This window comes from Urocampus carinirostris, chromosome 8, assembly GCF_059441175.1.
Source record: "Urocampus carinirostris isolate Australia breed hairy pipefish chromosome 8, RoL_Ucar_1.0, whole genome shotgun sequence".
Classification (NCBI taxonomy): domain Eukaryota; kingdom Metazoa; phylum Chordata; class Actinopteri; order Syngnathiformes; family Syngnathidae; genus Urocampus; species Urocampus carinirostris.
Genome location: NC_142356.1, coordinates 18,330,754 through 18,356,034, shown reverse-complemented (window position 1 = coordinate 18,356,034; position 25,281 = coordinate 18,330,754). Strand labels below are relative to the sequence as shown.

Below are 25,281 nucleotides of genomic sequence, written 5' to 3'. Positions count from 1 at the left end.
CACCCAAAAAAATATCTTCATCTTAAAATAATGTATTTATACGCATTTACAGGGGAACTGTTTGTTGACTCTACTTATAACAAATCTACTTCATAACAAATTTTCTCTTGTGAGTGCAGAAACAAGGTTATAAATCAGTTTAAAAAAATAATTTTAAACTGAATAATTAAAAATCAAAGTTGCTTTATTTGTAAAGAATGTAACTAAGAAGACCTGGCGATTGAATATAACCTTGACCTTTCTAAATTTAATTTACTAATATACCAGTTTTGATATGAATGATTACAGTCTCAATTTATTCCATGCTACGTCCAAAGACCATCCCGCTAATTTATAGAAAACGGCCCATTATTCCCTCTATTAATCTAATCGTCTGCTAATTGGTCAAGATAGCCCGGCCCCCCAGGACTTTTATCTTTCGTAATTAAAGGGCCGCCGGAAAAGGCGCTAAACTATCACATTCTGATTGACCCATTCGCTGTATTTTCTTTGGTACAAAAAAAGGAGACCTGGTGACAAAATGCCAGTGACTGATAAATCTTTAATATAAAAATTGTACAAGAATTCTGATACAAATTACAAGAGGTATTTGGACAAAATATGAATAAAATTCCATTTACATCCCAAAAACCCTTATGCATTTTATGCCAAAAATAAAAGGACAGTTATAATACAGAGACCAAAAGAAATGAAAACGAGTGAGGACCACTTAACCCTCTTTTCTGCAAAAGGGAAAAACCTTTTTAGGTCGCTTTTGCAGTGTTGGCGAAGCTTGTAAAAATCCCCGCCTAATCACATCTACAGTAATACATCCTGCGTTCGCGTCACCGACACTCTTTGTAAGACATTAGCGCAGGTCCTCGAGTGTACTACCTAAAAATGCTAAAGTATGATTGGCACAAAACATCAGCAAAATGAATTTACAACAATTTCATTATTATTATTTTTTTAAGACTGTTGACATTTTCACAGGTTCCAGTTCAAATGGGGTTTGAAAGAAAAAGAAGAAAGTATCTATACAAAACTGACTCTTGGTGGTCAATCTGTGATCTCGCTTAAGCTACATAAACAGTCATTCAGAAACGTGAGAAAATAGTGAATAGTCCTCCATTCAGCTTCGCGAAATTTACCAAAAAAAGCTGTTATTACTTGAATCTGTTCATTTGTTTTCATGTACAGGTCACACTGATACTGTACTTTGAGACCTCAATCAAATGGGAAAAATAATAATCAGTAAAACAAACTGAGAGTACATCAAAGCAGGCTGAAATGTTTCAAAGTTAACGCGAAGCATTAGCTTTGCATTTCCGTGAACTTACCCCGGTTTATCTATTGAATGAGATGTACGGCTGTTTTTAACTTAGTTGCCAGGCTTGTGCTTGTTTGTGAAATGCTTTATTTTTTTGTTTATATTACAAACATTTTATATTTGGAAAGTTCGGCTATTCTGTGGATCGTATGCAAGTAAGTATCCCATACCCGTAAGGAAACGGCGTATGATTTAGTGCCACCCAGTGGTGAAATAATGCATTTAAATGATTTTGTTGTCTTCTAGACCAGTGTTTCTCAATTGATTTTTGTGTCCCGTATCAATTTTCAGTGGGTCGCAGGTCTTTGCTTTAGCGAAAAAAACTAACTGTCAATTACACAGTAGATGGCAATAATTGCTCAATCTCTTCTTGTTCAGTCACTCTGAACCAACCCAAAAGAAATGTTTGAGAGGGACAGCATCTCATTATATTGTGATTTCGATTGTTTTATTTCCTTTTTCTGCCCTTGATAACGGGTGCCAAGAAAGTTACTGATGAGGGGAAGGAAAAGTGGAAAACAGTGACAACAATGATGGAGTCGAAGAAATAAATTATTGCGAAATAAGAAAAATTGTCTGCCTTTTAAGCACTGCTTTATGGTAATGTAAATGATTTTTATAAATGTGATATTTCTATCCCTTTTTCACCTGCACAATGATCTTTATCATCTGCACAATTAAGAAATTATTGTATTTTAGGTAGACCAGTCTTTAATATTATGGGTACAAACCCTTTTTAGTATATGGTTATTTTAGTTCTTGAAGTTTGTTTTTTGTTTTGCAGGTCATTTTGTTTTTTGAAAGAAAAAAGGTGACTATATTATATGATCTCTGCTTGAAACTGCACAATCCTTTTTTTCCATAAATTCGAGAAGTGGAGTTTTCTGGATTTGGGTCTCAGCTTGTCATTAAGGTGGAATAATGGGTCCTCAGGACAGACCAGTTGAGAAATACTGTTCTAGATTGCCAACAAGACTATTTTCCTAGCTTACAACCAAATGGTGTTTTTCAACAGGAATCATTTTCTATTTGTCCACTGTAGGGCGATACATTTGAATACGCTTGTCAACTTTTGAACTGTTATTTCATTAGAACAATTTATACACTGTTTAGGCAATGTGGAAAAAGTGCTTTGGGTGTATTTAACAATTGGCTCACCGGATGATCCACTTACACAATAAGTGCATTGAATTGAGGTTCTGTTGTACTTTGCTACTCACTTTTTCTCAATGGATAGTGTATTGCTCACTTGGAGATGGTTAGTTGAAATTGATCTGCATTTTGTCAATTACCAGGCTAAAAACGCCCTCTTCAGGTCCATGTTTCAGATGCAAGAAATGTACTTTAAAAAAAATAATTCAAAGGGGATTTAAATGATATTTATATGTAGTTGGTATCATAATTTTTTACATATTTGAACTGTGGTTACAAGTCGCTATTAACATTTTTGTCGCGTCACAATAATTACTTGGGTTTTTACTTAGAATTAAACAAATGGCTAAATACTGTACATATACCAGCACGTAACACTGTTCATCCTTCTGTGTGTAGCACCAAGTAAAGTCAGACCCCACTCCCGAAAAAACTGTCGTATAGTAACACATGGCATTGCTCAGACACTGTTAAAACCAAAGAGGATGTAAGTTTATTTTTCCAAATAAAAATGAAAGCGAAATACTGTACTTATTTAAAACATTTCTACCCACCAATAAATACCCCGTTCCCTTGGCTACTTGGACCGCTGGATGCAATTGTACCATAAGACAGTCGTTAAGTGTTCATTTTGTTTTGTTTTTCACAGATTTGCGACCAAGGTTACAGCAAAATGATTTGTAAGACTCAAGTGCATCATATGAATCCATCGGGGTTTTAAGTACATTGTAGTGAAATAGCTTTTTGTAAAAGTTTGGTCACATTGGAGGGACTGTTTTGTTATGACTCTGTTGGGTGAGGGCATTTCTTGATTGATGGTGACCCAATAAGCCCATCGAGTTTTTGTTGTTTTGAAAGCAGGGTACACACATACCAATTTTATAAAAGCTTTGCCGATTATAGCTGAAATTAGTGTTGACTACATACTTGAAATTTGAGCGAATTGCAGAGGAAAGAAAAATATGTCAGTGGATAATTATTGAAGAAAATGTTTGTTACTTTGATTAAGTAGTAGAAAACAGTGAGTACATTTGTTTCTACTTCGCTTGCTGACGATGGAAAATGTGTACCTATTCTTACAATGGGACACCTGCAAATGAGAGTGCTTAAGCTGCCAGAGTTGTTTGTCATTTTGACTATTATGCACCGTTTACACCATAAGGGCTGATCAGCCTATTGTGATGTAAAATATTGAATAAAAAGGCTTTAGGGAGGAATGTTTTTAGTGGGATTTATTTTGTTTTATTTTCAAGTATCAGACCCCCCCAAAAATCTGAATAAGGGAGTCTAAAGGTGCCAAACTATACCTTACAGGTATGTGTGTACCCCACTCAATTGACTAAACATGGAAACCATTCTTTATTTCTTTTTTTGATATCTGGCTATGTGCAAAAGAAAACTGAAGTGTATATTACGCATCTAAGTGTACAGTCCAACAACTCGTCTCTCTCCCCATTGCAAAAAGAAAAGTCCTCACTTCAACTAATATTACACATCCCCTTGTATAGATGCAAAGTGCAAAAAAAACGAATCGCTTAGATAAAGCTTATAAACATGAAGTGGAAAAAAAGAGAAAACAAATGTATCGAAAGCACATAATGATATCAGTGTAGGAGCCTCGAAGAGCATGCCGGCCACCTCTGAATATCCAACAAAGTCATTCACATATTTGTTTGTTTTCCACCCCCCTCCCCTTTTGTAGTGATACAATGACCCACGATAGTTAAGATGCTACCTCTTTCTTGCCTATAGCTGGAAGTATTGTACTGGACTGTAACATAAACCATAAACGAGAGAAGAAAAATCGAAAAAATGACAATCAACACAAGTCTTTTACACCCCAAAAAATTCTCCCTCCACGGGTCAATATTTACAAATGTCATGCTTTTTTCTCCATATTAAGGTGAAGGGAGGGGCAGGTGGTCATTTAAAAGCTATCATTACACAAATACAGTATTTTTTTCCTCAATACTTTTTTGTCCGCAGGCAATATCACAAATAAGAGGTTTGATAGATTCTTTGGAGATAAAACAAAAGGAAGAAGTTGAAACTCCAACAGAACAAAACTATGATTTTTTCTCGTAAATCATAATGGTGGATTTTTGAGCGGCAGCTGGAGGAGGATGGGGAGAAGCTTCATCCTAAGATGGTGGTGAAGGGCATGTTCTTATGCAGGTTAGGGTTCTGTGAGTGCCTGTTGCGACTACGAACGGAGCTGAAGACCATATTGCAGCCGGCCACTCTGCATTTGTGCATCTCGCGTAGATGCACCGTCTTGTAGTGCACACGTAGCGTCCCCTTGTTGCTGTACAACTTCCCGCAAATGTTACACACGATCCCGCCGGTGCCCCCGGTGGCCGATGAGAGTCTGAACGGCGATTCCGAACGGATGTTTTCAGCATCCTCGTGCCTTTGTCCACCATCACTATTACCCTCCTCCTCGTCCTCCTCGTCCTCCTCCAGGTCGTCCAGCAGGATGCCTTCATCGCTGCCCTCGTCCGATTCGTGGGAAGAGTGGATGCTGCCCCCCGATTGGACCATAGAGGCTGAGCTCAGGTCCAAAACCATGTAGTCGTCCGGCCCGCCTCGGGGGAAGCTCCCGCTGCGGTGGTGGTTCTTCAGGTCTTGGGGGGACTGGACGCCCCCGGGGGAGCCCCGGCCGGGGCCGAAACCTCGGAAGGCCATTCCGCTCATGGGGTCCATAGTCATATGTTGATGGTGGCCGGCGTAAATCTTGGCCAGGATCTCGGCTCGGAAGTCCTTGGGCAGTGGCGTGAGTTGGGGGTCCAGGACAATGTCGTCCAGCTCTTTGGTCAGCAGTTTGCGGTGCAGGTTAATGTTGGAGCTGTGCCTGTTGTAGAGGAACAAAACACATTGCAGTGAACATCAGTTGTCCCTATCTGCCCATGCATGAGAATTACATTAAAAATCCTACAGTAAGTTAAAAGCAGTGATTCTCAAATTGGAGCTGATCCTGCCAGCGTCAGTAGGATGATGCAAGTGCTGCGAAAACGAAAATTATCCCTCCGTCCGATGACACAGTTGCTCGACTAATAAACAATATAGATGATTAATTCAAAGAACAGCTGGTAGATAAACACGGAAAAATATTAAATCGATTTTTTTAAGGATAAACCTTTATGCAATATTTCATGTAATATGGTCCAAAAATTCAACAGTTTAAGGATTTAATTCTATTTTTAAACTTCACATGCACCTTAAGTCTTTGCTGTTATATTTAATAAAGCTGTTATTTTTTGAAAGATGGTCCATGTTTCTTTTTTATTATATTATATGCTAAAAAGGATTAATGCAGAGGTGTACTTAAAACAATTTAATAAATTAATTAATAAAGTATACTATTTAGTCACATGGTGGAGTGGTACTTTTATTAAATCTCCAATCAAAAAATATGACTATATTCAGGATTTAAACAAATATACATCTTCCTCTTTATTTATGTGATGGTTTCTATGCTTTTCATGTATGCTTGCCGAATACTGCCCTACTGTACACAGTAGAAACATTTTCTCTCTCCTCTTTCCAGCTCAGACAGAGCGAGAGGACAAGAGCATCCTGCCAGTGTTTACTGCTGTCAGCATGTCTGCACAAATCCAATAGACCGTGACTCAATTAAATAGTCGGGGCATATTGAATGGGAGTTTATCAATTGATTTCAGCCACCGTAATGTAATCGTCGACGGGGAACTAGATAGCAGCAGCTTGTATTCACGTCAAACCAAGTGGCATGACGTGCTCAATATGACAGTCTTCCATGCATATGCGACCATAGGATTTTTGTCCCGTTTTTTAAGTTAGCATACTAAAAAGCCATGCCAAGGGTTGCAAAGTATTATGTTGTCAAAGTGCGGCAGGGTTAATGGGGGCATCACACAATCAAAACAGAAAGACCCGGCCCACAATGACCAAAACACCTTTACATGTAAGGGAGTTCCATGCAGGGAGGTGACAATTAAATCAAAAGGTCTTTATCAACAAAAGATGGGCACATACTGTATGGAGTCACAATGGATAAGGTCGAGCTTACCAGCAGTGGCAGGGTTGGTGCAGTCAAAAAGGGTCCCTTTCCTTTAATTATTTACTTCCCTATCCGACAATGTCCTGCAAGAGGTAGAAATACATTCATTTGAGGGACCCTTTCCCGTCCAGCGGGCAAGCACGAGCCCGTCCACGCGAGCATCGTCAGCATCCGGGAAATAGGGGATGTGGCCACTTCATAAGAGCGCTTAATGTGCTCTGGGTATGTATATACCCTGGTTTTGAGCTTAGTGCTAGATGAACACCCAAATGAGTAACCTTAGGGTCCAAAGATTTGGTGTGTTTTATAACAATGTTGAAAAATAGCGATGCTGTGGGTGATGCTCGGGTAGGCGGGCCCTATTTTGGGGTTTGAAATACAACAACACCTTCACTGCTAATAAGCTCTAAGTCAGTCCGCAGTATTTGTTTTTTTAAAAACCAGCACTGTTTAATGTAGGAACAAAGAATAACATAGAACATACTAGGGCCACAGTCATAAATTGCCTGCTTAACTCAAAGTGACAAGAAAAACATAACATAATGAAACAAAACCTGATAATCCCAAAATGTCCACACCACTAACTGATAAGTTCATTATGCTCTTGGCAAAGGAAAGTGGATAGGATGCCAAATCGTTAATTTGATTACTATACCTCACCCTTGTTTGTTGTTTTGACTAGTATGCACTATTCAAATGGTTGTCACTATTGACCCTGTTGCTGTTTTTTAATTTCCAAACATTATAGAATGGATCTGATTTTGTAACATAGAAAAATAACTGGCTCAGGGGTGCTTTTAGAACATCCTGGAATTTCTTGTCTGAGGTTTGGGTCCTGTTCTCCTTGCAAAGTCAAAATTAAGATAAAAAGAACAATAAAAACAATAAAAATGACTTCTCAAAGCAAAACAAAGGAAAATTCTGAGAACAATTACCGAAAAAAAAAAATAAAATAAAAAATATATATATATATATACATATATATATTTTTTTTTAACTGTTATATTATTCTTTAATAACTACTTAACTAATTAAATAACAATTTATGTCTAGCTACACGCTGTATTAATCATATAAATGTATTCTAGTATGTGGCTATTTACAGCAGTTTTAGGGAATTGGAATTGCTTAGTGTGGGCGTATATGCGAGTGTGTATGGTCTTGATTTTTTTTTTGTGCTGGTCATTTTTTTTTTTTTTTTTTAACAAAAAAGATTAATGTATTCGACTATCTCTGATTTAAACTGCTAAATCCTTTCATTGGATACATTTGGGAATTTCAATCTTAATAGTGGGACCTGAAGTTATACCAGTTGAGAATGGTTGAGTCCCAAATTGTTAAGTTTTCTGACGCATAGCCATTTCTGGGTCCCATCCCTTAACTAATGAGCAATAAGGAACAAACAGCGATTACAGGGGCCCTTCTGTCCCGCGAGGGGCCCAACAGAGCACGAGGTGGGCAGAAAGGGGGCGTTCTCTCCAGCATAATTAACCTTCACTCCCCCTCCGTTAACGTCGGCCCTGCCGCAACCAGAGACTACCCCGCCGGCGCGATGTGAAGAGAACAGGTTCAAGTAGCTAAGCGAAGGCTAAAAATACGCTAAATTAAAATGAGATGAATAACTGGTGTCTCCATTAACGGGTCTAATAATGATGGCGCTTTGCTGCACTTAATCACGCTGTGTCCTCTTTCAAGTCCCTGTGGTAAATAGGCCATCTTTTTTAGTTCAGTAGAGGGAGGAGGAGTGAGGGGTCTCTTTTACTACAAAATTAAACACTTGTGTCTCTTGCTTATTCTTATTTCAAGAAAAATACATTTAAAGAAAGACACAAATATGTTACTTTTCAATTCATTATCCCAAAAACGATTTTTAACCCAGTATTTAAGCATCTATGGGAGGCTAGAGATATTAGCTGATCTTCACGTCTTCATTGTGTTAGCTGCAGAGTATTTTTTTTATTGATTATATGGGAAAACTATGAGTATGTTTGCATATGATTTTCCTGTACCTCGTAATTGACAGTCACAGTTATTGGGACATTTTCATACATGTCATTAATATGTGAAAATTAAGCATTTGCTTTTGATTATTTATTCATGAAAAAATAAAAAGGAGGACATGATAACAAAACTCCATTTAATCTAATGCCACAGATGCTGTCTGCATTAAACACATTATGTAATTTTATTTGGTATTCTTTCTTTCGTAGAATATAAAATCCTCAGCAGGTCTTGGGATGGATTTGAGGCAAATTTAAATGACTTGTATTTCTAAATAGTTTTTTGTAAATGTATTTTTTTTTTCATATCATTTGTATTGTAATATAATTCAGTTTGTTTTATTTGTATTTAAATTGTGGATTTTAATTTGTTCTTCAACTGCATTTATTTAATGTGATACTATAAACAGTATTTAGCAACAATTGAAAAGTGTCAAATGTGATTAAAAAATAAAGTGGAGGAATATTTTTCAATGAAAGATAAATTTACAAATTCAAATTTGGGATTCTGGTATGAAAAGTTATTTTATCTTTTTTTTTTGTAATTTAAAATTTTTGGGTGGGCAAACAAACAAACAAACAAAAAAACACTTCCTAGTCCTTACATCCAAAAAGTTGTTTTAGGGAATTTGTTCAAACATTAAACAAGCACCAAATAAGAATGAGAAGAAACAGCACATACAGTTTCATATATTTGTCATTTGTCATGTATCCTGATTAAACATTACAAGGATTCTAAGAAATATATTTTGAAAAGGTTAAAATATATATAAAAACGTTAACAAGTACATTCATATGTTTAACAATTGATAATCCAATTAAACCATGACTTAACCCTGCCAAAATTGAGATGAATATATGATTTCTTTTTTTTAATATTTCTAAATTATTCCGCAGATTTGGTTTGCAACACAGTTGAGGCGGATTTAGTAGTTTGTATGTACAACAGTCAATTGTACAAAACACAATTTTTGTTTTGGGTCTTGTATCCCCATGATTTCTTCTTAACTATGACTTATTATTAATAATTATGAGTCGGTATTCAAAATAATGTGTTGGTCCAATCAAACACGCTAGTCCTATACTTATTTTACTCTGCAGCTCATCTATGGGATAATGATTTAGCCTCATACTTAACTAGCTTATGACACAATTTAAATAGCACACATAACAGGCAGCGTAGCAAGCCTTTTATATTAATCGCTGAGGCCGAGCAACAGAAACGAGTGCCAATTAGCTCTTATTGCCACGCAATGGGCTGTAAATAAAATTAGCGGCCAGAAGAATGCAACCTGATTTATCTGCGTTAAATGTAATAACAGCCATTGTTATGTCAACATTTCCTAATCTCTTTGGACTTAAATGGCTTTTTATGTAAACGGGCGCATCACATTGCCCTTTTATTACCGCCGTTACGCTCAAACGTGCATTATGTCATTAGCTGGCGCATTCCTCATCTTGTCACGCTCTTTGAAATAATATGTCCCATATGTTCTCGGGAATTTATACCCCTCAGAGGGTATATCATGCCCATATTTTTCAAGGTATAAAGGCTTTCAGTAAGCGATTGCTTTTTTATGAAGAAATCATTTATTGATAGGGTAAAATGTTTAGATGAGCACAAACAGTACACAAAGAAGGTTCTAGTGACATTTGCATAGGATAGAACAATTTGGAGGAAATGTTGAAAAATAGGTCCTGGTATAGTTAATTAATTGAAGTGTTTTCTAGCACAGTGAGTCAAAGCATGCCAAATTAAAGTTCAACTGCATGAATAAACCAGCCCATACATGGTGCTTGATTGATGATATAACGTATTTATTTGTGTCAAATGTGTATGTTTGCATAGTAAATAACTTAAAGTGTGAGTGTGCGTTATACACGAGGTTTTAGGGTAGTATATTACCATATCTGTGCAATGAATATTGCTGACTATAATCGCAAATCATTGGATGCGATGGGAATCGAATCCTGATCAGTAGACCAGAGACTACCAATGTTAAAGAATAGAGAAAACATAAAGTCCAGAAATATATAAATAAATGCAAAAAAAACAAGATTGAGGGAAACAAATCTCTGGTGTATCTGATGATGAATTGGACTTTGAAGGACATTAAGTAAAAACATTGTCAATTTTATGTTGGTATTATTCAGTCAATCAGTGCCTTCCTGATTGTGTTTGAGAAGGACCACATCTCATTTTATTGTGATTTAGTTTGTTTTATTTTATTTTCCTGCCCATAATAATGTGTTCCAAAAAGTTAATGATAAGGAGAAGGACGAATAGACAACAGTGACAATTAGGATCGAGTCAAAGAAGCAACGGATTGCGGAATTGTCTGCAGTTGAAGCGCTGCTTGAAAGTACAGTAAATTGTTAAATGTTTACTTTGTTTACCAGCATATTAATCGTCATTGTCTACACAATTCAATAATTATCGTTTACATTTATATTTCATTGATGTTTTGGGTACGCGTTCCTTTTAATATGCAGCTATTTTAATACAGTTTTTGGAGGTCACTTATACGCGATATAGGCTCATGCTTATATACGTTGTGGTTTTGCTGGTCATTTGGTTTTGGGGAAAAAAGGTGAATATATTCTACTATCTTTGTTTTAAACTGCACATTCCAGTCATATAATACATTTAAGAAGTGGATTCATTAGGCTGGAATGGTGGGTCCTCAAGTCAGACCAGTTGAGAACCACTGTAATAAACTAAAAAACAGAGCTGAGCAATTTTGGGGCAGATAAATAAACACTATCTGTTCCGCCTCATCAGTAGTTCCCCGAAATCAACGCAGCACCCAAAAGGTCAGCCCCTTTCTTCTTTACCCAAAGATTCTGTTTTGTATTCCGTTCACGGATGCCCACTCGCCCGCGGCAACAAGGATACGCTGCGCCTTCCACATGCGATATGTCCCGAACTTTCAACACCGCCACCTCCCTCAACCCCTGCCCCACCCGTGGATATACTGTATATTCCACATCAGGGGAAAGGGGATCGGTACGTGTTAAAAATCCTGGCTCAGAGCTCCCCCGGTGCGGCCGACATGCTAATAAATGCAACGGTTTGACTAACAGCCATCAATGTTAATGCATGCGCCATCACCTCTGCGCGACAAGAGAGGGCAGGTAAACAAAACCGTAGCTGGAGGCTTGACGGCCTTGGAGTGTTACTGTGCATGTGTGTGTGTGATACCTGCTGCCACCTGCTTATTCTGAACTTGACTGGGAGCAGATGTCACGGAATGAAGCTTATTTTTTTTCTACTGACTAACAGCTAACGGGCGACGGAAACTAGGGCTAAATGTTATGAATGGGGTAGGCTATTTAGAAGCATTCATGGTAAATTTCGACCATTAGGAACTCCAATAAGTACACGTAATTTTGAAAAAAAAAAAAAAAAAAATCAGGCTTCCCAGAAAAATAAATGCTAAGGTGATGATGGTATTGTCGTCCTTGTAAAACTTTCTGGATTTTAGTGGATATTCTCACATTCTATGAAGTTATAAAACAATAAAATCCTTACTTGTTTTTAAATCTGGAGTACCCACAGGTCATAAATTTCCAAGAAGAAAAGGGTTCTCAAGGGTTAAAGAGTAAAACCAGACTTTGATGTTTAATTTTCTTTCTCAAGCAGTATGGTTTTAAACAACGAATATGTCAAAGATAAACTAAATAATATTTACCACTCGATTTCTGAGGTTAAAACGGCACAACCATGTCTCAAAGTGTAAGGTAATACACCTATACCTTTGCACTATCAGTCAACAACTTTATGGATGGGCATCAAACATTGTGTTTTGCATGTATATATATATATATATATATATATATATATATATATATATATATATACATATGAAATTGAACCCTGCGATAAACAACCGATCACTGTATTGGTCTATATTTAGGTTTGCGTAATTGCCAAATTTCTAAGCTCTCATATATTTTGAGAATCGTGTTCATCGATTGTTTTACACAGGTAACTTAAGATGCTGTTTTCTTTGTACAAAAAAAGCAAATCTAGTGCCAGATCTTCTGACAAAAAACATTGTGCTGAAGATCAAAGCATGAACTGTGCAAACAAGTAATCCCTAAACACTGACCTGTCTCGACTCCGCCGGGAAGGAAAGGCAGCGTTGCAGCCGGCCACAGTACACACATGCATCTCTTTAAGGTGGACGTTCTTGTAGTGCAGTTTCATGCTGTAGGAGCTTTTGAAGCTCTTCTTGCACACGTAGCAGATTTTAGGGTCCGGACTGGAACAAGGGTCTCCGTCAGGCGATTGGGACGTGGGGAACTTGGGTGGGCTGGCGCCGTAGCCCATCGAGGAGATGAAGCTCCCGTGAAGGGCAGCCATGCTAGCTGCGGCAGCTGCTGCCGCTGCCATTCCTCCGTTATAGAGGCCGTACTGGCTCATACAGAACATGTCGTAGGTAGGGTCGTTGAGTTCTTCCTTGACCTTGATAGATTCTTGGTGAGGGGATGGTGATAGTTGACCTTTGCCTTCCATATCCTTCCTCAGATGGCCTGCTTCGGTGCCATCGTCGTTGTGGTCTTTGTCACCTTTGGAGTGTTTCTGTTGTTCGTCCACATCCATCAACTCATCCCGGTAGTAGAACTTGGAGTCGGATGTCTCTGAATCGTTTTCAAAGTCTCTTTCGTGGTCTTGGTCCTCTGAGGTGTAGCTGTCCATGCAGCGTAAATCACTCGAGCTTCGGAGATCACCCCTGCTGTCGCTGCCTGCTCCCTCTCGGCATTCGTCTTCACTTTGTCTCATCATGCCCCGCAGAGTTATGCCGGGGCTCATCTCATCTTGCGAGGGAGACTGCTGCCCACTACCCCCACTGTGGTTGCCTGTGCCACCGTTGTTGTTGCTGTTGTAGTTTCCGTTCATTTTGATGTGCGTGTTATAAAGAAGTGGCGTGGAGTGGTGGTGGTGGTGATTGTGGTTTACATGATCATCGTCATCCTCGTCTTTGTCCTCGTAGACGTCAGCCACGTCGATGACCTCCTTCTCAATTTTTACAGGCATGCTTGATTTACGAGGCTTTTTTTTGGGCATGGGGTCAGTGGGGCCTGTGGTTGCCTCTGTGTTGCCACTGGACAAGTTAACGCTATGGGACACTGCTCCCATCTCAGACAGGTTACTGGTGTGAGAAGCCACGGCTGCAGCCAGCATCTGATGTTGCTGGTCCATCAGTGTAGTAGTGTTGGTGGTAGTGGGCAAAATGGGGCTCGTTTGCAAGGAAACCGGTGGACTAACTAGATCTGCTGGGGTCAGTAACGAGCGGTAGAATGGAGGCACGGGTTGTACCGGCTGCACAGATTTAAGAGAGGGGAAAACCAGTGGACTTTGCAGTGGTGACTGAAGCATAGGGTCTACTGGTGGAGTAGTAAAGCCCAAAGGTGGCCTGCCAGGGCTGGTAAGTGTGAAGCCACCATTTTTGGTACTTGAGATGACTGGCGTTCCAGAGTTGGTGTTGGCACGGATGAGGTCCTTGTCACGGTTGTTGCGCAACATAGGCATGTGTAGGCGCGGATTTGGGTTGGCGCTGTGACGGTTGCGACTACGCAGGGAGCTGAAGACCATGTTGCAGCCTTCGATGGTGCAACGGTGCTTGATCTTCAAATGAACTGCATTATAGTGTATTTTCAGTGTGCCTTTGTCATAGAAGGTCTTGCCGCAAGAGTTGCAGCACACGCGGCCTTTGCGAGGGGTGGAGGCCATGCGCCGCATGCGGTGCAATTTGGAAGAGAAAGGAGTGTGAGTTATGCATTTAGACTGCTCTTCCTTGACAAAGTGGTGGTGAGACTGGTGCTCACTTAGGGAGTTGGGCTGCTGGGACTGATTTTGGGACTGCTGTTGACCCTGCTGCTGTTGCTGTTGGCTCAGCTGTTGTTGAGCCTGAGGGAGGGATGGAGATGGGGAAACGGGAGATGCTCTGTTGCTAGGTTCTGTTTTGGGTTCAACATTGTTATTGATGGTGCCGAGGGGTCCACGGGTCGGACTCTGGCTTGTATGAAAGGGCGACATGGAAATGTCGGACTCGCTTGTCTCCACCTGCTCCACCTGGTTGGGTAAACTAGGCTCTCGAAGCCGGAGAGTAGATTGTTCCATCGGAAGTCCATTAGGGGGCAAGCCCAGCATAGGGGCAGACACGGGGTTGATATATTGGAAGGGTAGAAGGAAGGCTAAACTATTGGGAATATTCTCAAAATGGTGAATGCTAGAAGGGCTGCTGTTTTCTAAGTGTGTAAGAAGTCCCGGGCTACGTGTCCTGTTGTTGCTCTCTATGAACGTCCTAATCCCGGAGTCGGTCTTGGCGGAGGGGACGGTGACAGCCTGACCTTCCTTTTCCTGAATGGCCATCAGTTCTACAATGGATTTGGTCTCACCAAAGCGCAAGAACTGCTGTAGGGTGATAATCTCCTCTTCCCGGGACATGATGGTCCAGCGGTCCAGCACCTTTCCTGCAGCATCCTATACACCCCAGAAGAGACAAAAGACAAGACCGGGCAGATGTTAGCAGTTTGTTTATACCAAAAAAGTCACAAGAAACTAGCAGTTATTTTTCGTTTTTGTAACTCGTTTTAGAGTCTTTAGTTTACAGGGAGAATGTAAAACTAAAACAAAAATGTTTTTTCTGCACAAATTAAATGTTTTATGATCTTTGTAACCTCAAAATGCCATCATTCACTACTGCCCAGAACTGAGGACCGAGTATGCAAGAAAGAAATGAAAATATTTTATCGCTGCATAAGAGGGACAGTTATCAGCACTTGTGTAAAGGACATGAACCCTCCTGTCCGACTCTCCAAATAAAACACCGCACCCTCAGATTGTTGCAACCATGTGAACAAAATTGTTCCAGGGGAGTGGATTTGCTCTTTTGCTGTTACACTGGGATATAAATTCCGAATGACAAATGTGGCTATGTTTGACATTCCCAATTGCTGCATTTATTTTCTGGACAGCTTGGGAGGGGCTTGAATTTCTCCAGTGGGAATTGGATAATATTCCAAATTGGAGATCCCATCCCTAGCTGAAAGATAACAAGCGTCCTCATTGTCAAACATTGGAATCTTGTGCAGGTCTCGAAAAAATAATTCGCCAAGCCTTAGCAGTTGAGTACTCTGTACGACTGCCATTTAATACATTTATCAACTAGTGCCTAGCTAACATGAATAGTGCACACAAAGCTTCCTCTGAGAGCCGGCACAAGCGACATCAAGGGAATAAACACTAGCTTACGACAATTAGTCACATTGATATGAAAACATTTCATGCTTTCCCTGCTGCTGGCATCTATGAAAGATAAATGGTGCACCAAAAGCTGAAAAAAACAACATCACAAAGCACAAAGGGCCTGTAAGAGAAAACAGAAGATAAATGTTTAAAGAGAGAAAGCGAAAGACACACAGAGGAAGAAAAATACTGAAGAATAAGTGTGAGGGGTTTCATTTCATGCCCTCAGATATGATAGAGAAGTAGACTCTTCTGAGACCAAACATCAATAGTCACCAGGGTATTTGTTGTTAAATATACATTAAAAAACATTTTACACTTTTATTTCGTGTGTGAGCTGGAGCTTTTGCCTGCAGGTGCGACTTTAAATTCTAGCCCAAGTCACTAATATATGAAACTACGCGCCGTGCATGGCCATCTGGGCATTGGGGGCTTCTATTGGATTTAATTAAAATTTAATAAAAAGGCAGCATATCTCTTCAGACAATGGTTTAATCCAAGAATGGTTATTTTTGTCCTTCCGACAAAAGTAGTTGAGCATTGATTTTACAACCATAACATTTGTTAATGATCATAAATAAAATCGTAAGGAATAACTAAAACTCGTATGTCCATACTGCTGCTTAATATCATAGATACAAGTTTGAAAAACTGTGCATGCATTTAATCATCCCTAAAAACGTTTTTGTTGAATGGTCAGTAAACAAGTGAACTGACCTGCGATGAAAAATGAAAGCTTGAACACACTCAAGTCCACTTCTCTGTCTTAGCTTTTCAGCAAAAGTGCCATTAGAAGCATTTTTTACAAGTAGGCACTCATCTCCCAATTAGCTTAATGTGGCCCTCTTTCTTTCCTCCTCCTTTCCAGGCATGCTCCACCTCTCCGCCAGTAATGTCTCATCAATCCTGCAAACCTCCCCCATGTCCCTCAGCGCTATGACATATTAGTCTGTCATTATGCATCCCGGAGTCCTATTGAACAATGCGGCTAAACCGCTGTTTGCCAGGTTAATGACTATTAGCAAATAATTACGACGGCCAAGACGATGGGGGGTACCCCGCTTTATCCACTAGACAGCCCACCCCCGTTAGTTTATTTTATCTGCCAGCTTCCTTGTCGCTAAGAATTAATCTAGCGACGGCTATGTTTATTAATCTCTCTCAGAGGCTGTGAAGCATTTTTAATTCAGGCTGTCTCCATTACGGGGTTTGGGCTGAATGGTGTTTAGTGGGTTTGTGGCAGGAGATGAGAAGGGTGGTGTGGCATGCGTTCACCTTGCAAACTGCTGACGACGACGATGAACAAAAGATGGCCTTGTCATGGGCCGGGGCTCGACTGTCAGTAAAAAACAAATCCGGGTCCTTGTGCAATTAACGGCACTGGGCATTGAGCAGTATTAAGATCCTTCGTGTGTAGCGATGTTAGGTTGTGGAGTGTGAAGGGATTAACAGCATTACATGCCTATGCCAGAAGTAATTACTCATCAGACTTTGTGATCGGGCTCAGGCAACGAAGCCTTTTCCATTGCCCAGGGTGGAAAAATGCTATCTCCAAACTTTAGTTGGTCACAAACATTTTCACAATCAGTTTTATTATATTCAGATTTACATTTTGGTTGTATATGATGTGGATTTGCGTGTGTGTGTATGTGTGTTTGTTTGTGGTTTATGGGGTCTAAAATGGCTAAAACACCAAGCCTGGCAATGCCTGGCCATTATGTTTGTTCTATATAAATCTGTTAAGGCTATAATAGGGCTGAACTATAAGGCTTTCCTTATACCGGTCGATCAAAGTTCGTACCCTCCCTATAAGGATGTCTGTCGAACGAGGTGTATCCTCCCTAGTATGTCTGGTTTTAGATGCCTCCCTGGAGAGGTGTTCCGGACGTGTCCCTGAGGTAAGTTGGCCCTGGGGACCACCCATGACACACTGGTCAGACGGCATGCCTCGGTTGGCCAGGAAATACCCAGGGATGCCGCAAACTGCAAATGCTTTTACCCTATTACCTGAATCCGAACAGGTGGTATATTATAAATGGAATGATGAACACTGCATCATTTGTAACTACAATCAAAGAAGACATTTCACCTGCTATCTGAGGAGGTTTCATCAGATTAAAGGTATCATTTCGATGTCTTAAACCAGGCTCTAAATGAAACAAAAAACTATTGTTTAAAAATTAATGTTGATGAACTCTTGTCCCAGGACTTCAAAGCGAATCTTCAAAACAACGTCAAACGGAGGGTTGTACCATACCAATAAATATGCTTGGAATTCCAAACATGTTCTCATCAGGTGTCTGAGTAGTCTTAACAGAACATTCAGGAAGACAGATAATCACATTATGTTAAAAACTAGTGGACTCAGGATGACGCCTAGCGTAGTTCCCCAACAACAAGGGCGGCTGGACTGATCACATAAGGGACATTGGCTTCTCACAATGGCAAAGTGAAGCATGGGAACCAGATTGATTCGCCAATCACCTTGCAGTGGATGCTATCTCCATCCAGCCCCCAGGGAAGCCACATTGATTTCCAGCCCCGCTCTCAGATCCAGTTTCTTAAACAAAAAAAGCACTGCCGTATCCCTGTGTTCGTCACTTCAAGGAAGGTTAAGCAGAAGTTCCTTGTGATCTGAGAAGGTCTTGAACCTTGCCTCTTCCCTTTTTCCATATTCCTGTCTCTTTCCCCAACCCGGGCTGCATGAATAATGGAAAGGATCGAGTGGCGAGCGAGTGCCACAGGGGATGGTTTCACACAAAGCTCACTGCCTGCAGCCATCACATCAGAGGGCAAGAGCTCCCGAGACGCAAAGCGTTTCCCCATTGGCTCCCTCTTCGTGGGTCAGAGGTGAGCAGTGAGCAAGTAGCGCCTCGTCTTCTTCTGTGATGGACCGCTGGGAAATCAGTAGCTACGTCCAGACGTGGGTGGAGGACATTTGTAAGAATCAGAGAGGTTAAAATTTGCACTGTGTGATCATGCTAAATAGCTCGTTCAAGTGATGCGTTTCAAAGGCTTTTGACCCATGCGTCTACCTTGTATGGATGCTGCTCTGCAACAGCTACGTGGGCTTTGTTCTTTTGTTCTACTGTGGCTAGAAAAAAATGGTTAGAAAGGCACTTGCATCAGTTGAGAGCTAATGCTTCTATTACACACTCAAACAAAAATACAAATACTCGGCTCTATGCTGACGTTTTTACTGTTAGCAGTGGTGCAGTGGTCATTTTAAGATCTCTTTAGAGACATGGTTCTTTCTGTTAAAAAGAGATCCACATAAACTACAGAGGTAATTGAGAGGAAGGACTTTTTTTAACCAGTTGAAATACAAATTTGGGTGCATTAGCGGATGGATTGGTTGGGGTATCGTGATCTAACCGAAAAGTTGTGTCGCCGATCTCAGGTTTGTAAAGCACCACCTTTTTTTCAATGTGAACATAAATATTTTCTATGTTGTACATTGTACCACGATAATCTGTTCCAGTTGTTGGTGTAATGTCCGCAGTTTTCATTCTGTCTAGGCTCAACCTACACAATGGGACTAGAAGAAGCCGTGGGGCGATTTCAGCGCTCGCTGACTCCAAACAGCAGGCCTCACCGTTCAACCTGATTTAACTCGTGCCTGTTTTAAAAATTCATGCCTGTGTGTTAGTTGTTAAGGTGCTAAAGGCACACCAATCGACTAAAGGAAGATTTATTGTTCAGTTGCAGACTGTGAAGAGAGGGGTGGGGGTGGATTTCACCACTGAAGGATAAGTCACGCTCTATCCTTTCCCATTATCCAGGTGGCCTCAGGTAAACTTTTTTTCTGTGCCTGGTCCTACTGAGTTGTCTTTTTTCATTATCTCTAGCAGAAAGTAAATCTGTCATTTTGGGCCCCCAAAAAAATCCTAACCGCTAATTCTTTGAACCCCTCTGACCTCCGTCTTGATTATTTGTTCATGAACCGACTTTAAAAAGTAAAAAAGGACCATAGTTTGGACAGAGCCCAGCGTGGATGCAGATGGACGGCACATGGAAGCCATTTGAGGCTCCGGTGTGCAACAAGAACCGAGCAATCCCTCAGAGTTCAGAACCTCTGCCGAACCCGCCAACGGCTTCCAACGGGAGCGGCGTCTGCTCTGAACAATTGATTGGCTCTTTTTACAAAGCCACGTTAGCTCCACTCGTCCAGCTGCTCACACTAGACAAAAAAACAAAAATCAGTGGACCTCGCCCGCAGCCAGAGGGAACGCCTCTGAGAATAAAACGAGACGAGGTATGATCGTAGGGGTCTAGTGGTCCTAGTTTAATTGAGGGTGATTCTTGTGATGTGCCGGGTTTGGACTAGGTCTGTCGCGGGGGTCTGTGAGACAGATGTGGGGGCCGCTGAGCCTTGGGGGGGAGCAACGAGCCGGCTAAGAAATGGTGGTTGACAACCTGCTTTTCTCCCCCAATACTTCTTTGTTCTGATAACTATTTTGGCAGAATACCAGCTGTTACACTTTTTGGTTTTTTTGGGGGGAGACGTTACATGGCTACATACAGTTTGGAGCTTTGCAGGGTATTGCTACCTTATCTTTGTACCCATTTTCGGTACAAGCTACTTCCATGCGACCTTTGCTAAAGGAAACAGAATCAGTACCTTATAAGTAAAATCCTTACACACTTCTTGGCATTCCTTTCGTAGAGAGCGCACAATGGCCAAAGAGAATAAGCTAATGGACTCTTTACTTAATGTGATCAGAGCCGTTATTGACATGCTGCCAGGAAGATGCAAGACCATTAACTGGAGCCTATCTCCATTTCTCGATGGTGGTCAACCCCACCTCATTCCCAGTTAGTTCTCACTCCCACTAGTATTTCACACCCCCAGCCAGCTCACATGCAAAAGGGCCACAAGGGGTTGGGATGTCCCCAAAGGAGCATGTGTCTGGTACATTGACCAGTAGTTGGCTTTATAGAATGTTGGATTAAATTGGCTGTGTGTAGAGGGAAGTCAGGATAGATTTACAGATGTAAAAACAAAGGGATTGATTCAATTCTGTTTTGTTGACATTGATCATTGATTTTTTTTTGTAAGAAAACATTTAGTTCATTTCACATTTCAAGACTTATTTTTTTATATATCCTGTATTTTTTATTGTTAAAAAAAAGTGACACTTTATGTACATATATTAGTGATGTCAAAACTAATGGTTGACATAAGCGACTCAAGGCACATATTAAAGATAATAGTTTTTCCAACACTGTATATTTACTTCATCACTGCGAGTCTTGATCATTGATCAATGTGAACGAGTTAAGTATGCAAAGAGGCAAAATGATTAAATCTAATTTCTTAACTCTAACCTTCAGAGAAGAATTTGGGTTTATGTAAAATAAAGAAAAAAACACCTGTATTGTGGTTTTTGTTAAATTACAGTTAAAACAAATATCAAATTACTCTATTACACTAAAGATACTTTAAACTGGACCATACTTGGACTATTCTTGCACTACAGTCACTTTCAACTGTGCTTTATCTTATTTTTATCTTACTCCCTTAACTTATCTTGAGTTGATCTAATATTTTATAATTTTCAGTATTCATAATATTTCTTTATGTATACATGTATATAGTTTCTTAGTTCTATTACGCTGGCAACTGTGTCGACAGCGAATTAAGAATTTTATTGTGCAGGGAATCGAGGTTCTTGACTGTGCATATAACAATACACACTTTTAATTTAAATTTGAATAGAAATTGGCCCTTATATCTTTCATTTTTGTCTGTATGTGGCCTTAAAGGAAAATGTTTGGACACCATTGGATTCAATTGAACTTAAATAACGTTTAAGATCAAAAGGGTTTACTTCAGAGATTTACATTTCGGTAGCTCTTATGAATAATGTACAACTGTCATCAATGTTTTCCTTAGAAATGGAATAGGTTTTATTCTCACTGATAAAAGGGTAGAAAACATTGTTTACAATGAGTTTAGAAATGTTTTTTTAAGATAAACATGCAATAAAAAGAGAAATGGAAAAAACGATTTAAAAGAAAACGATTTTAGGAAAAATAGGAAATATTTACAAGTTAGTATTGGGAGACTGGCCTCAGTTGTAAATCAATCGGTACAATAGTGAGTTGAAAAATACTGCACTGCCCTGAGCAGCATCATATTTCCAAAATAAAAGCCGATAAATAAACATAGAATAGGGCTTTAAATGTTATTTTATTAATAGGCACCCAAAACAATTCATTAATATCAATGTTTTACTCGTATATTTCATTCAAGTAAACTCTTCAGATAAAAAATAGAAGACAGCACTGTTCTTTTCAGAATTTTCTGGCCATCTACCGGAGAAAAAAACATTTTTTTTCTCACTCACACCTGTCAATTTGTATATTTTCCCTGTATTGTATACGTGATTTGATCATTTTAAACTGTATAAGCCGTATAAAGCAGGGGGGAAAAACATCTTCAATTTTTAAACTGTTATTGTTATACCAATTACATCTTGCCCATTACGTCTCTGAATCGGAGAGTCTCGGTCACTGTTAGCAGACAACAACGTATAGGAAGACAACGGGAACTGATACTCTGACATGTTTGTTGCAAATTAAACTAAATTGTGACAGTTTTTGTTACAGAGTAAAAGCATCTGTAGAACTGATTACGCCTGCTAAATCCTGCACTGCTACGTGAACTAAGCAACACTAAATTTTCTGCAAGGGGAAAACAACTAAGAAAGATGCTGAAATAATTGTGTTGTTTTTTTTGATAAACGAAATCAACTTATTTACCTAAATGATTTTTGTTTTTATTCTTCATAGACGATGTTGCTGTGAGTAAATGGGTGCTGCTTTTAGTTTTTTATTGCTTAATAAGGGGAATAGCAATCATTAATAAGAGGAACAGATTGCTGAGGATAACTGGGATGTCACATACATTTCAAAACCACAATTATTATCCGACGGAGCTTTTAGCTCAATTTCCTTTAGTCTCTAATGACCAAATATGCAGTATTTTCAAACGCCCCCCCCCCCCCCCCTTTTCCTTTAGCTTGTGCCTGGCACGCAGCTTTGCTAATCCATCTTGGGACGGCGGAGGAGGCGCTGGAACACATCAACCCCGTGGCCGGCCGGCTGGCTCGGAGGTTACGTCGGTGCGCGGCCACGGCAGGAAGCGACGCTCGGGCCGTCGCGTGTTCCGAATACGGTGATTACTAGCTGCAAAAATAAACAGCCGTACCATCTGGAACAACGTCCTGTACGGTAACTTACACGACGGGAAAAGCTGTGGACCATCAAAACACACAGAAAGGACACGTCACGGCAAAGACACGCTGCTTTGAGTCGCGTCTGCGTTTGTAAGGTGATCCCCGGAGAGGAATTCACTCTGTAATCGTGATAATAAAATCATCAAAGCAGAGGAATGCGTTCAGTACAGTGGTACTTCTTTATACAAGCACCTCTAAAAACGAGAATTTCGATACACGCGTTTAATGTCAAAGAAAAATCTTACCCCACATACAACTGAAACTCCCAGAGGCTACCACTAGAGACCGCTCAAAGCTCGAGACCGCTTCGCCAGCGTCAGCATTGTGTGTACGTTCATTTAAAAATACAATTACTTTAATTTTAAGTGTACAGTAAGTGACGCTCTTGATCTCATACCAGTCAACTTCATCCAATCTCTTCCCATATAAATGGTTGCAATTTCCCCTATTGAGCGATAATAAACCATAAACACATATCACGGCACCTATGTACTCACAGCAACTCAAAATAGAATACCGCGACAATATTAGCAATCTACAATCACGTTGTCGTCTGATACCTGTGACCGATAGGATTTGGATTAGAGCCAAAATTGGCAAGATCAAATCCGTCTTATCAAAAATAATTAAAAATGATTGAAAAAAACATATAAAATCAGGGGAAAACGTATAAGTTGACAGGTAAATGATCTCCTTAACTTTTCCTTGCAACCCCTCCCCAACACACACACACACCTTTGTTATGCAACTGCCCCTGTGGTAAGTCTTTGTATTTAGGTAATACCATTTAATATATCTTATTATTGTAGTTTTTATGTTTAATCGCTATTTAAGTAAGGGCTGCAAACAGGGGCAACTTAAGGTTCAAAGCATTGGGGGTGCTTATTGTTATTATTTTCTTAATTTATTTTTTTCATTCCACTTAAAGTGATTTAGGATCATTCAATGCTGTTCAGGAGTGTCACTTCCCATTTTTAAACATCACATGACATTTCAGATAGCAGAAACACTATTACTACACCGTTTTTACCCGTTTATTTCTAATAGAGTAGTCAAGTCAATTCAAGTCATGTTTATTTGTATAGCCCTTAATCACAAAGAGTCTCAAAGGGCTGCACTGATCAAACACTATTGCAAGCTACAGACTATTATGACACCATTCCCTGATCTAAATCCTACATGAGGGCAAATAATACACACATACAAAAACAAGAAAAAGCTTATTAGACGATGCTGCATTATATTCAACACTTTATGATTGCACCCTACACTTTACAGGTTAAGTTGTGTGGCCTGACCTTGAGGGTTACAAACCTGTTAATAACTTTTTGGTACATAACCACTTTAACATAATCTCACCGTAATACACCGGAGCCTTTACAGACTCCTCCGCTATGCCGCAAGTGACTCTCGGTGAGTGAAAAAAGAGCATGGAGGGGGGCGAGAGCGAAGCTAGGACTCAAATGGACTGAACTAAAGGCAATGGAGTATTTCTGGCGCTGCATTGATGACATTTCTGTTTTGTTTTCCTTTTTTTTTTCTCCAGCGTTTTTTCATCATATCCAAACTATCCTGTCCTTTAAAAAATGCTATGATTTTGTGCTTGAGCACCCCAAAAAAGGGTTTGGTTGTGCCAATGGCTGCAACTAACGATTATTGTAATAATTGTTGACTGGGATTTTAAAATTAAGTCAAGTCATTTTTATTTGCATAGCCCTTAATCACGATGAGTAATTTTCTCCTCTTTATTCAAAAAGTGAAGTTTTGGATAGATAGAAAAAATTTGTGAACAAAACAAAAGAATATTCTATAATATAAGCGTTTGTGAAAAAACTTGACACCTGTAACAACTGTATGCAAGAGTGCAAAAAAAAGAGAGGCAACATGGGAGTTGTATGCGAATACTAAGTCAAAGCAAGAGGAATTTGTGCATTTTTAACATTTTTATCATTTTGCACATGTTTACCTTTTTAGTTTGTCTTACTTGCTCAAAAATAAAAAGACTTCCAATTCGGTTATACTGTACTTTTACAAAGACAATAAAGGCTAATCATTCATTCATTCATTCATGCATCAAAAATGACCAAAGTGATACTACAAGTTAGTCGCCAGACGGAGAGGACAAAATAATGTGGTCATGAGTCAGCTTCTGCTGGATAAAAGTGGTACTACAAGCATGCCCCCTCAATGTCAAAACGAAATTCAATCTTATATGCGTCGAATTACCGTGCTGGGTAACACAAAAATCGCGGGACACAACAAATCGAATGACGCACCCGTTGCCA

The 25,281-nt window shown here is 39.7% G+C and overlaps 1 protein-coding gene across 5 annotated transcripts in view; it reads right to left on the bottom strand.

Annotated features, from left to right (window-relative positions):
• Positions 1-521: 521 nt before the first annotated feature.
• The window catches only part of bnc2 (basonuclin zinc finger protein 2), a 269,137-nt gene continuing 244,377 nt past the window's right edge, over positions 522-25,281 (bottom strand). For 4 of the 5 annotated variants that reach the window (XM_088341837.1, XM_088341838.1, XM_088341839.1 and 1 more), the window contains 2 exons: positions 12,613-14,990; positions 522-5,312 (listed from right to left, as the gene is read on the bottom strand). In XM_088341837.1, coding sequence (XP_088197963.1) covers positions 4,598-5,312; positions 12,613-14,990 — 3,093 coding nt within the window. In that variant the 3' untranslated portion in view covers positions 522-4,597. Of the gene's footprint in view, positions 5,313-6,509; positions 6,584-12,612; positions 14,991-25,281 lie in introns of all 5 variants that reach the window. The other variant, XM_088341841.1, reaches the window with a different exon arrangement.